The sequence below is a fragment of the Pundamilia nyererei genome, unplaced genomic scaffold, assembly GCF_000239375.1.
Source record: "Pundamilia nyererei isolate P.nyererei 1_Seehausen unplaced genomic scaffold, PunNye1.0 scaffold00063, whole genome shotgun sequence".
In the NCBI taxonomy this organism is placed as follows: Eukaryota; Metazoa; Chordata; class Actinopteri; order Cichliformes; family Cichlidae; genus Pundamilia; species Pundamilia nyererei.
The window spans coordinates 1,918,910-1,932,766 of NW_005187464.1; the positions used below are offsets into that span (position 1 = coordinate 1,918,910).

The 13,857-nt window shown below is 40.1% G+C and overlaps 1 protein-coding gene across 1 annotated transcript in view; it reads right to left on the reverse strand.

The window, feature by feature from the left end:
- Positions 1–2,106: 2,106 nt before the first annotated feature.
- Positions 2,107–13,857, reverse strand: part of sppl3 (signal peptide peptidase 3) — a 39,841-nt gene continuing 28,090 nt past the window's right edge. Inside the window, exons 3-11 of the mRNA XM_005735304.1 lie at positions 10,899–10,990; positions 10,595–10,714; positions 10,292–10,370; positions 9,197–9,309; positions 8,568–8,674; positions 5,400–5,563; positions 4,074–4,264; positions 3,805–3,914; positions 2,107–2,772 (exon numbers count right to left, since the gene is read on the reverse strand). Of these exons, the coding sequence (XP_005735361.1) occupies positions 2,701–2,772; positions 3,805–3,914; positions 4,074–4,264; positions 5,400–5,563; positions 8,568–8,674; positions 9,197–9,309; positions 10,292–10,370; positions 10,595–10,714; positions 10,899–10,990 (1,048 nt within the window). The 3' untranslated portion in view covers positions 2,107–2,700. The remainder of the gene's footprint in view (positions 2,773–3,804; positions 3,915–4,073; positions 4,265–5,399; positions 5,564–8,567; positions 8,675–9,196; positions 9,310–10,291; positions 10,371–10,594; positions 10,715–10,898; positions 10,991–13,857) is intronic.

Consider the following 13,857-nt stretch of genomic DNA (forward strand, 5'->3'; position numbering starts at 1 on the left):
CAAGATCATTAGTTATGCATATATTCACATATACACACACACACGGGTATGTATATGTGTATATAAATCTATATATTTTCTGCCTTGTCCATGAAGAGGTGGTGGGGGGGGGGTGTAGATCCATGATGTCAGTTATGACGACTGCAATGAGCAAACTGCCAGAAATCCCGAAGCAGACAGTACTCAGGTCAAAACTTTCAGTCAGAGCTGACCAATCAAAGTCCTTCTGACCTGCAGCCTTTGTACTACCCACTGACAGGAGTTCATAGGTCCAATGTCTCCGTGTTAGCCAGCAGAGCTCAGCACTGCAGTAGCCCTGTTTAATGCAGTCTGAGAAATGATACACTGTACACTTAACATGCACGGCCAGGTAGCATAAAAAAGTAAAAAAAAAATAAATAAAAAAAATAAAAAAAAAAAGAATAAGAAGAAAACACAAAACAAAACAAAAAACCACCCCAAACCCAAAAAGCCAGCAAAATGCATCCAGACATCTTCAATCACACACTTTCCAGTATACATTAGATATTAACTGACAAGCACCACAAAACAGTGGAAAGACCAAAAGAAAAAGAAAAAACAAAACAAAAAAAAACATCAGTTAATGGTGACAGTAAAAACATCCTGTGGGTTAGCTTCAACCTCAATTATTTCACTGATTTCTGAATGGTGTGACTGATTCATGACTCAGCTCAATGGATTCAAACAGGTCCAAACACACACGCATACACATTCACCATCCATCCACAAAACCTTTAATCTGTAGCTACTTTAATCTCAGTAAGCCTTCATATCCAATGACCCTCCTCTGCAGCAGGCTTCGATTTCAAACTCTCACAATAGTCAGGTTTTCATCGACTGAGGTCAAACACTGACATTTACAGAGTTCAGATCAGATGTTTCGTTTGATTTGTTCTTTTTGTGGTTTGTTGTTGATTTTTCCTTTCCTCCTTTTTTTTTTTTTTGCCAAAACACAAAAAGACTTGTGTATTCTGGAAAGAAGTGTATTTTCAAGGTCATATATAAAAGGTGCAAATTTGGGATGTGCAAAATCACTGAAACATGTAGTTTCAGGATAAAAGTAACGTAGCATACCTTCAAGTTACTTCAACATTCATTTATTTGAAACAAACAAAAAACAACACTTTTTACATTTCCACCTGTCCGAAGAAAAATGACCTCTGGTGAGTTCTGTGTAAAAGTTCATGCAAGTTTTGATTGAACATCCAGCTCAATGCAAACCTGACTATTGTCGCTGTTTCTAAACTTCAGTGTTCGTGATTTCAAATTAAAACCCATGTAAAACAACCATTCACTCATTTGTTCTGCTCTCTCTCTCTCTGTCACACACACACACACACACACACACACTTTAACACTAGAACAGGAAACTAACTTTGCAATTGATCAGTAACAAAGGAAATTGTTTTTTTGTTTGTTTTGTTTTTTTAAACCACACGCGCACACACACACACACACACACACACACACACACACACACAAAAATCCATCTGTTGATTCTATTGGACAAGTCGACAAACATTTAGAAAACTGTCTCCAATAGATGGACGCTTGCTTGTCGACGCAGCTGGCAGTCAAAATTCACCAAAAATTCGGCTGTTGGCTGGCGTCAGTTTCCCACCCTGTTCAACATGCTCCCAAACACAAATACAAACTCAAGATACTGCAAATACATGTGTACACATATATACAAATAGAAGCGCCCCCCACCCGCCGACGCTGGGGGGAGGAGGCAGCTTAACAATTTATAATGCATCATTTCTGTATATGCCAAGAATAAAACTTTTCTAAATAAAATACATAGTTATCTGTGAGGGTGGGGAATGAGGACAGCAGATGAACAGAGAGGAGGAGCTCGTGGGGAGTGTCAGAGGAGAGCAGGAGCGCCGAGGAGAAGCCATTATGGAGCGATGGTGGAACAGATGGGAGAAAGCTAAGGTGAACGAGGGCAGACGGATGGAAGGGGAAGACTCTTCTCCTTTACGGTGTCGCTGCTCGTGGGCATTCTCCTGGGCCGCTGCAATACTCCACCTCAACTCCATTTTTTTTTTTCAGTTGTTCCATAATAATAATAATAATAACAACAATATTAATAATAATGACCACGACAATGCTAAAAAAATATATATAAACCCCTGCTATGTCTCACAACTGCAAGTCCACAAAAAGGGGGGAGGGGAGGCCTTGCCCTCGAGTTCATCTGAGTCATAGACAAAGAGATGCAGAGGAAATTAAAGACGTAGAAAAAGGAGGAAACTGCAGACAGAGAAGAGGCCTGACGAATGAGACGAGGCCATGTGAGGGAAGTGGCAAATGAGACCAACTATACACGTGTGAAAAAGGGGGGGGGGCAGAACGAAAACAGCATGGGCAGGATGTGCTGTAGTGAAGAGGAAATAAACAGCAGAGAGGAAGCAGAGATGAAACAGGGAGGATTAGGGACCAAAGATGAGTTGTGTCGGGGCGTTGTGATCCACACACTGGTGTCCCTTCGGAGGGTTTTCTCAGAAGATTGGTGGAAAGCATGAACGAGTGATGACAACATGGCCTCACTGTGAGTGTGCCCTCTCTCCTTCCCTCGAATTAAGGGAGAAAAAAAAACACAACAACAACAAAAAAAAAAAAAAAAAAAAAAAAAAAAAAGAACTTCTCCGTGCTGGTCGCTTGTCCCAAGTTGTATCATACCTCTAGGAAGCGAGAGCTGCTAGACTTAGTGTGGAAAGGCTCAGACCACATGCGCCGCAAATCCCCCTGTGGGCCACAAACACCAAGACAAACACAAGTTACGAGTCTTTAAGCGAATCACTCAAATGTCAGTAGATTGCAGACAGCAGTCAACCGAATTCTGTTTTCTCACCCCTCCCAATTCAACTGCGTAAGCTACGGTGGCCCCTGTAGGACAAACAACTCTCGCTGCTGTTCATCCCTCTGTTTACCTCAGGTGTCAATATGCCAGGTGTCCACCTCTATGTAGGAGGAGGCTGTAAAACTTTGTGAAAGTAGTCTGATACGAGGCAACGACTCAGTGAAGCTCACTTCTGTCTCATGAAAGTGATACTGAGGTGAGTTATCGAGCGTATCCTGAACCCTTCTGTCAGTAAGCGCTGCCGTTTTTGCAGGGTTAGGTCAACATACCTAAAAGACTATCGGCAGGATGGCGATGTCCATCTCAAACACTGTATTATTCAAGATGGCAGGCCAACATGGTGGCTTCCACAAAGTGGCGCCTGCTTCTATGCTGTTGTTGTTTTTTTTTGTTTGTTTTTTAAATGGACTAATTTTAAGTTTAAGAGTATGCATTAGTTTGTTGGAAGGCACACACACACACACACACACGCACGCACGCGCACACACACACACACACGTACACACACACATGAGTATGACGAGTTTTTTCTGTTAATAAACCCTGACTGAACCTTTAAATACACAAGTATGCGTTTCTTGTTGAAGTCAGATGAATGTGTGTTGAAAAAGCATGCTGACATTTTATCACCGTCTTCTGATTTTCCCTAGTTTAAAGTCCCAGTAACCAGTTTATTAAACACTTATGCACAACATGGGCAAGCCTTTAGCACTTTCGAAGAAAATGTTACCATTTATAGAAATTGAGTGCAGTTTATAGTTTCACTTAACAATTAGACTCACACTTCTCTAAAAGCAGCACAAAGCAAAGAGCTTATTTTTCCCCCCCACACGTAGTCTTTCTTTCTTTCTTTTGTTATTTCTAAATCAGAACTGCAACAGCTAGATTTTTGCCATAGTCCATGGCTGTTATTATACCTTCAGGTAGGCCATGGTGAGCAGAGGCAGCAGGGTGAAGGGCACCAGGTAGAGCAGAGCGGGCTGTGCAGCACGATGGATCCTGGAGGCCACGGTGGCAGTCAGCAGTCCTGAGGAAACATCAACAACATGTCAGAAATGTCACAAATACTTAAGACAAAACATTTTGAAAGGTCACAGCTTAAAAAAAAACAAAACAAAAATTCACCACTGCCTAACACTGAGACAATATAACCTTGACCTTATCCATCCCTTCATTGATTGCTTACCTACAAAGTATCCGATGAGAGTGCAGTGGAAATAGGAGACGCGCTGCATGCGTCCAGACATGTTACCGGGCCCTGGGACTTCCCCGCTCGCTTGCTTCTTGTAGTTATCATAACGCAGGACAAAGCATAACAGCAGCCCTGGCATCACGATGTCTCCTATTCCCAGCATCGAGAAGTGACTTCCTGTGGAACTGCACAGGAGCAAAGAGCAAAAAAGAAGAAATGATGGCAAATCAATTCCTGTGTCTTTTAATTCCATTTCATCACTACTTGGCTAAAGCCAACACAAGGTCCTGAGCAAATATCAGACTGAAATCGGCCAAAAGTCAGTCACCATGGTAGCCGCACTGTGGTTACTACGACCACTGAAACAGAAAAGGAACTGACAGCTTTAGGTGTCAGCTTCAGCTATATTATGTTAACTGCAGCTCTGTTAGTGCTACTAACACACTCATTTTTAAAGGGGCCCTAGAACTGCTTGTTTCCAAGTTTCCATTTGCAAGGACTGTTTACCATTGCAAGACGGGGCAAAAAATTTCACATCATATCCTGAAAAATATGCAATTCTGAAAATAAATAAATAAATAAATAAATAAATAAATAAATAAATAAATAAATAGGAAAAGGGAAAACATCAAACTAATATTGATCCAGGGACTCGATTCATGCATTTTAATCCTTTAATGGAGGTATAGAGAATCAGCAAGGTCATGTTTGCAACTCATTCTATGGCAGGAAATAAAACATTAACAGCTGTTTTCTCACTTAATCAATATAACTCCAAAGCAGAGTATGAGGAAAACATAACACATCAAACCTTTCTGAAGCACAAGCACGTGTTTTGTCTGACGGTGTCTAAGTTCATGTTTAGGTTGTCATCCAACACAAAGAATACATACTCATTGTGACAAAGGGACAAAAACAAACAAACCCCACAAACTGGTATACTAATTCACTGACAGTTTCAGCTATTAGGATGTACCCTTTAGCATTAATCTTGAGGCAGATCTTAAGAGGTAGTTAAAATGTTTGTCATTTGTTTCCTGAAGGTGTTGTAAATTTGTCGGTGACACCAACAGCCGCGAGATAACAATACTTTAGGATTCACCTCGTGGGACCTGAAAGATGTCTTTTCAAGGGTCGGTAACATTTAGCAAACTTAAATGTCAAAAAGCTGAGCGGTGTGATGAAGTGAGCATCAGTGACTGAATAAAGGTCACACATCATGCACACGCAGAGGCTGATCACAAGCAAACGACTCGGTGATCCCAAATGAATGTGTACCAAGCACACACTGCACTGCTTTATGATTGAGAGCAGCATTACCTGGGAAAGACGAGTTTGCCGGGCAAGGAGAGGCGGGGTACGTCACGGCCCATCCCCGGCCCCAAATGGAGCTTCCTGGACAGAACATCTATGGGATTTTCAGCAGGCTGAGTGGCTACTTTGACCATCACATTACTATTGAAGATGTATGCTGAGAAAAACACCTGGAAAGAAAGAGAGCCGGCTGTTAATACTTATCAGGCTTCACCACAGCCCAAAGTGACTATTGCAACTTTTCTCATAAAACTCAAAACACAATGTTTATGGCATGAAAAGCAAGAAAATCCCACTTAAAAGAAGATGGCTGCAGCCAGTTTGATATTAAGTAACACGGAAATTCCACAGCAGGGACGGCTTATAAATTTGTCAATGCCCAAGTTTTGATAAGAGGCACCATCAGTATTTATGCACTTTTAATTCACTCTGACAGAGCAACTCATAACAGCTCTTTAATAAAGACAAAGCTACCGGTCTCAGGAGATTATGTCTGACTACTGTGTGTTTGCATTATGTGCTCTTCAGTCATAGCTGACAGGGCAGACTCTTCAAGAGCGTGTGCTCACTTTGATGTATTTAATGGAAATTCTACTGAATGCCATAAATGAAATGTATATGGCACTCAGCTTTCCTTACCCTTTTACCCATGTGAATTTTACATTTCTATAAATCTGAAGGAAAGCGGCATGTTTGTTTGCAAAGCTGCTGCTGTACTGCTTTCCGATTCTGGTGCTTTATGGCATTTGTCAAATTCAAAGGCAACTGACTTGGCTTTAAATTAGGGTAACACTCAATACTGGTGTAAAAATGTCTGTACTTAGCGCAAAATACAATTGACCATTTTTAAGCACTTTTCAAAATGCTGGTTGTTCTGGGAAAAGCAAACGGCTTCATCAGTGGACAGCAGACATGCACATTTAACCCATTCCTTAGTGCTTTACAAAATAAAATCAACAAAAATTTTATTTTGTGTAAAAAAAAAAAAAAATCATAGGGCTGTCATCAAGTTAATTTTGAATTCTTCCTGAACATGAACTGGGGGCTGGAGCCTATCCCAGCTACTACAGGGCGAGAGGCGGGGTACAGGTCACCAGCTCTTTGCAGGGCTAACACATAGAGACAGACAACCAGTCACACTTACATGGGCAATTTAGATTCACCAGTTTGCCTAAATAGCCTCACCTTTAGACTATGGGAGGAAGCCGGAGTATCTGGAGAGAACCCATGCAAACAGGGGGAGAACATGCAAACTCCACACAGAGAGGCTTCGAACAGGTGGTTGAATTGAACTCATGACCTTCTTGCTGTGAAGCAACAGTGCTAATCACCGTGCCACTGTGCTGCCACAATCTCAGATATTGACCGATATTTTTCTTCCAGGTAGACGAAACAAACAGATTTCATAACATGGATGAAGGTTGTTTTTTCTGTCCCTTCCTTTTCATTTAAAGCCATATACTGACAGATTGAAACATTTTTAATAGTGGTCCTCCAATAAACTGGCCAGGTTCTCTTCTTATATATACACCGAATGTCACCCAAGTATACAACTACGTCCATAAGTATTTCGATCATAAGACACTTGTTTGTAAGTTCTGTCTTTGCATACCAGAGGTGTAGTTTAATAAGTTTTAATTCAAGAGATTTTAATAAGTGCTGCATCGTCTGTTTAGAAATCACTGCCAGTTTCATACACATATATATATTTTTATGTATATATGTCTTGACTCTTTTTCTCATTGCTGAAGCCACAACTGCAGATGTCTTTGATAGACAACTGTCTAATATAAAATATGGATGCAGCTACCGGGTCAGAAAAATGAAGCCAGTGCAGACGTGGGAAGTGTCTTAATCCTGGAATCTATCTGAAGGCGACTAGATAGTGATGGCTATAATTTCAAAAAGACTTCTGGTCCTATAGAGGTCTAAGGGAAAAAACTGCTTTCTGACTTTATGCCTGTATACACCTTCCTTGAGCTGAAGGGCTCAGTCAATCATTTCGGGTAATTTTGAACACGAAAATAAATAATTAAGAAAATTAAGCCTGTTATGTAAATCTTCGTCGTGGCTTGTTTCAACATAGAGGAATTTCTGTGGTATGAATCACAAGTCAATAGAAAATGAGCATGTGGCTTCACAGTCAGACTTGTCCTTGTCACTTTTGTGGGGGGTTTTTACAATTAAGGAAGCGAGAGAGCAGAAATGCTCAACCTGAGGCTTCACAATCAGGACTTCAGAAATGAATGGGTGGCGTTATGACGGCACACTTTTAAAACAGTCTCTGCCATTATTAAAGTTGTTGTTCTGCTCTGGAGATCTGCTGTGAGCTGGAGGACAACATGAACCCACAGCAGGTAAAGGGCTGCTGCTGTGATGCTGTAGCTCATCTAGGTTGCTGAGCAGAACGAGTGGTCTAAGACAGTGGCGCTGAAGACCATCCACGAGATGAACTTACTGCAGAGACAGCTAAACATCGCTCTATTATTTATAGACAAAACGTAAACCTTTTGTGCATGTAAACACAGATACACAACTATTTTTTTGTGTCTTAAAATATATATTTTTCCTCTGTTTTGAGCAGCTCTAAGCAGTACTCAACACACTACCTACAAAATGGAAGAACTGTTTAACTGACCAGACATGGGGCTGTTGAAAGATGTGTAGCATTGTAAAATTAGAGGATATTAAACAAAGAAGAGAGACATACCAAAAGTCTGCCATAAAATGCTAGCAAGACTTAGATGCTTAAATGTCTTAGTGAATTAGTGATCTAGTGTTTCCTGGACTAGCACCCTCTGTAGCAAGATCACCTTCATGATTCATTTAACATGTTAATTCGATCAGTTTTGCTTTCTGCCAAATGAATTTTTAATTTTTCATGATTTATTTAATTTCTGCACAGCAGTCAATGCGATCAAGTTCTCCCCCAAACTCAATACTGTTCAATGTAAAGTGCCTCACTTTATCAGCAATGAGACACCGGCCTGCAGGTTTGAGGAATAAATACAAAGCCTTTCATAATCGTGAATCATCATGTTTGTTTGTTTTTTGTTTATAAACAGAAATTTTCTCTTTGAATGTGTGCTTCATATATCGCAGTCTGTTTGCTGCGTCTCATGGAAGCTGCTTGTATGTGTTGCAGGTTTAATTTGGGTTGGGAGCATCTCTTACCCAGAAAACATCATAAATGAGCAGTCCTGACAGCAGCAGGCAAGACACCTTCAGACTGGGAAGTCGCACAAACGCTATCATGGCGACGCACAAGCCCATGGCTAAAGCTGAAAGGAGAGGACAACATATAATTTCACATTTTCAAAAGAAATGAATGAAAACATCAACACGATAAAGCTGTTCAAATTATTTTCCTACTTGAAATTGATTTTCTCAGGGCTGCATAACTGAAGATGAATACCAACATATACCTTTATATTGAGCTGGGAGTCTGTCATTACCTTTTTCAAAGTCCAGCGAACTGGAATGCCAGTTCATGGGTTAGTCATGTGGGTAAAATATAGAACCAATGACTAATATTTAGCATGTACTTTTCCACCATTAGGAGAAGTACTTCTTTTAAAACTATGAATCATTACAAGCTGAAGATGTTAAAATGCTTACTTTTAGCATGCTGTGTAGCAGGGCATGTTAAAACAACACCAAATCACACATTGCAGTTACATTTCTGAAACCTGACTACTTTGTGTTTAAATTTCATTGCTGCGGCTCTTATCTGTGGATTCTCATTCTGTTTGTAGTATGAACTGAAGCAACATTCATACAAAAGTTAAGGCAGAGCAACGTACCGTCCATGAGAAGCCAATGTCCAGTCAGCACCCAGATGAGCACCAGCATAACAGAGAGTGAGAAAGACAGGAGCTCAGCCAGAGTGAAGCGCCCACAGCAACCAAACGAAATCCTGCAATGAGACAAAAAGACACAGAAGTGACCCACTTAAATCTCACAGAGCACTTTGGGGTAAAATGCAGTGCACAAAAACTTTTACAGGTGGATATATTTCTTAACTGAGGATCTGCTGCATATCGACTACTGTACAAAGAACTTATGTTTGAGACAACTGATGTTTGGATGAGTGAGAGTGGAAGGTAAGCCTTTAAACTGCTTTACAGATCAAGTTAACAGTAGTTATTTTGGTAAATAGCATGCAGGTGTCCATCTTTCAGCTAGGAGTTTTCCCTGGGGTGTGGCGCTGGCAGAGAAACCATTACATTGTGTGGGTTGTAGGGTGGAGCCTCAGTGGTTCAGGCTTGCTCTGGGGCATTCAGCTGATGCTTTGATGGGAGGGTGATGTCAGGAATTTTTGTCAAATGGCATGTGGAAAGCCGTTGCCATCATGACCATACTTTATTAAGTCTAAAGGGATTCTGGGTAGGTATGGAATTGTTTTGGGTGAGAGAAGCAGACAAAGATTTACTGAAAACTAGATATGGGGATTTGAATGTTTAAACAAAGTCGTTTTTATTTAAAGCAGTTTTTTCCGTGTCAGTTTATTGAGCAGATGAGCTCTCCTGGTGACTCTGTGTGAACTCCCCGGTGGAATAGAAGAGTTGATTATTCTAGATGTCTTAATCTAGAGACTATGCTGAACTTTTAAATGGAAATTATATGGAGCAAGGCAATGCAAGAGAATTTATTGAATTTTTACTACCTCCAAACATTCAAAATAAATTTCCCAGTGGTATTGAGCTTTGCATCTAGTTTCCGTTCTACTCTGTGAAATTAATGCAAAGCATTTCCATCACACCAGGAACAGCTGAGAGGACAAGGACATTTGATAAGCAGTAGTAAAAGACCTTTTTGAATACTTTGTGGAAGAAACGCAAAACACCACGGAGCAATTGAGCAGGAGCCAGAAAGACTATGAAACATGATTTTCTTACTTGTTCTGTGGGGAGCAGGGTCTGGTCAGATACTGGCACATTGGCAACAAAAGGAATGCAAATGCAATTGTTGCAAGAACTGAGGAGAGGAACAAAACACAGCAGTTAAATCCAAAGCCCAGTTCACCTCCGCTGCTTGTTCCAGTGGTTCCTGTCAGTTTAATGGGGCAGCTAATGTCTTCAGTTATAATAATCAATGCAGTAAAGATGTTTCCCCAGTGCGTAATTACACAACACTAACATAAAAGCTTTATAATAACTCCACAGCTTATTTTTTGTGGTATGTTCAAGACTGGTAGTTACCTGCAGTGCAGATGGTGAAGACCACCTGTACAGAGTCGAAGAAGAAGAACATGACTAGCAGAGACACTGAGGCTCCTATGGGCAGAAACAGGGCCTGTGTGGAGTCTATAGTCTGAATGCCTGAAAAGGAATTCAAACATTAATGTAAGATGGATTAAAATGCACAAAACAGGAATGGATATTATATATGACTTTAAAAACAACGGTACGAGCAGAGAATTTAATCATTCATAAGTTATTACCTGAAAATCCAAGAAAACGTTTAGCATGCACAGTTCAACTTTGCCCTGTATGTAATACTTACTGTTGTTTGTATTGTTGTTATTGAATGACCCCGTTGTTGAAGGGTTTCCATCCTTATCCTTGTCCTGGTTCTCACAATCCATGTTTAATGACCTGCACAAGGAAGGGAAAGAAAACCTATGTGTGATTCTGGCTTCCACAATTAGCTCCTCAAAGCATGTACACTAGTATGAGGTGAAGGGAGGTGAAAACGCAATCTCTGCAAATCAGATCTCATTGTGGATGCTCTAGCAGCTCAATTTCAGGGTCTTTTTCATGATAAGCACCTTGCAAAAGACCCTCACATTTAGCATGCAAGCTTTTAATTTTATTTCTTCATTTACTAGGCATAGGTTTTGTTTTTTGTTTTTTAAATATTTGGTTTCTACATAAGCTGTGTATCTATTAAAGCAAAAAGACAAGAGACCTGTACTGCCAAAAATGCATATTTTAATATTTCTTTGTCACATGTCAAACAGATAATCAATACTGAGTTTCTTCATATTGTGCAGGCCAAGTTTGCATACACAGGTCCAGTCTGATGACTTGCTAATAAAGAGTGTGGGCAGAAGAGTGTAAAGCTTGTGCCTGAAAAAGCACATCTTTTCTTTGAGTCAGAATGCCTGACTCACAAATCCCGTGACTGGAAACCTTGAGTTCAAAAAAATGTAATCCTTAAACATTAGCAAATTTAAACTTGATGCATGTTTTGAATTAATTATGCTTATCTACAGTAGCTTTTTTAAGTCATACTGTGATACCAATTTTCCATTCTGGTACTATAAGCCATACTACCAGAAGAGGGTGCAAACTGAAAATGTGGAGAAGCAGTGGAAATTACGTATGGATGCATGTTTATCTAAACAATTATAAGCAGACTTTATACCATTTATTGTTACACAGATAGAAAAATGCTCACTGGATATCTTTGAAAACTCGTTGCCTTCTCTAACCATCTTTTTTGCATTCTTTAACATTTATGGCACTTTTCATGTTAATAAAGTACAAGATTACTGTCACACTAGAGAGGCTGGGATCCTACAGTTCAAACCAGATTTGATTCAAAGACAAAACGAAAGTTTTAAAGACCAACAACACAGTAACCAAAAATAAAAAATCCTGATATCAGTTACTTAAAGGTGCCACTTGTGTTTGTGGTTGGGCTGAGGTTCTTTAGATAGTCTCGTCAACAGCTGCAACAAGCTGATCTGAGATGCATGAGTAAGTCAAACTTGCTAATGTAAACCATCTTTTCAAACACACATGAAAATGTGGGAAATTCCAAAGTTTGGGAACATCAGTTACCACCAAGTCGCATTTCAAACACTTCCTACACAAAAACGTATCTTGCCTCGGAGATCCTGCAAAAATAGTTTGAGGCCACTTATCACTTACAGTGGGATGCAAAAGTTTGGGCAACCTTAATAGTCATTATTTTCCTGTATAAATCATTGGTTGCTTCTGTAAATCCAATAAACTTTGTTTCACTTCTCAAATATCACTGTGTGTGTCTCCTATATCATATATTTAACTGACATTTTTTATCGTAAAAAATTGTATCACTTTTTGTTTCTAATTAAGATTTCACCTTAGCCAAGTTGGAATTTTTTTACATTTTGATTTATTTTTGTCATCGCTGCCAGAGATTTATACTGTGCAAAATCAAATGGCATGCCTCCCAACAGCAGCCGCCTCAGACTAGAATGGGCAGAGTGCAATAAGTTAATAATAATTAACCAACTAAATTTTGTCTGATGCTTTGCAAGCTGCTGTGCTTGCTGGAGTGATGGCCGAGTGGCAGTTTTATGGTATAATCACAGCTATATGAATGTTTAGTGTTTCAACCTTTTTTCAGTACCACAAAGTGTATAAAACATTTTAAGGTCATAAAAAGAGACAGAGACGCCCATAAGAGGCGTTCTCTGTTGTTTTTGGTTAGCTGTGATGCCCTATTTTAAGGAAAAAGTCCTTAAAAGTTAAAAGTCAGGCTAGCATTTCCATAGCAGAGCTGTGAACTAAGACTTTAAAACAAACTTATGTGGCACAAACTATCCTGTTATCAGGAAGAACACTCGATTGCCTCAAGTAACATGTTTCTGTGCCTTAGCTGTTTTCCTGATACTTTGTGTAAAGAAGCTGCCTGAGACACAACCACAGTGAAAGTTCAGCACAATTTTTTTTTCTTTTTTAAAATTGAACAAAGTCAGACAGTAGACGAGTGCTGTATGTTTTTGACATATTCCTGGTCTCTTTGTGTAATGCAATGATGGACTCCATGTCGGATGTTAATGATGTCAGGTTACCTAGCTAGTAAATATTACCCAGCATGTGTGTACGGTAGCTTTGCAAATGTGCAGTTATTAGAGTTAAACTGTTTATTGTTCACAGATTATAGTGTGATTTATTGATTTCTATCATATAATTAGAAGTGTGAATAAGGCACCAGGCACACAGGAGCTAGAGTAGGATGTCTCGAGACCACTTTTACGTGGTCTTGGTCTTGTCTTGGTCTCGGATCCCTCGGTCTTGTCTTGGTCTCGCCCTCTCTGTCTTGCTGTCTCAGATCAACATAGTGGTTGGGAGATTTGGAGTCAACAGTATCCATGACACACAACGCAACGTTCGATAATCTGTCATGCGCAAAAGCATCAGCTCTAAGAGCCGTGCATAGAGAGTGCTTTGTAGTGAATCAGAGTCGACTCCCATTGAGCGAGAGCCGGCTCCTCAATTTCCTTTCACTGCTCAGCTCTCACACAGTGGCTCAGCTATGGTCCAATCCCTCCATATTGTGGCCAATCACATGCGAAGATATAGGATAATATCATTATGTGGAAAACAGAGGGTGAGAGACACGACAGTCAAGTGGAGCTTGTGTCTGTCCTCTCAGTAAGTGAGTGAGACAGTAGACAGCGGTGAGGAGGGGTGTGCAAGTGCATCGCAAAAACACATAAATATGCCTGACACCCATAGACGAAGCAGCA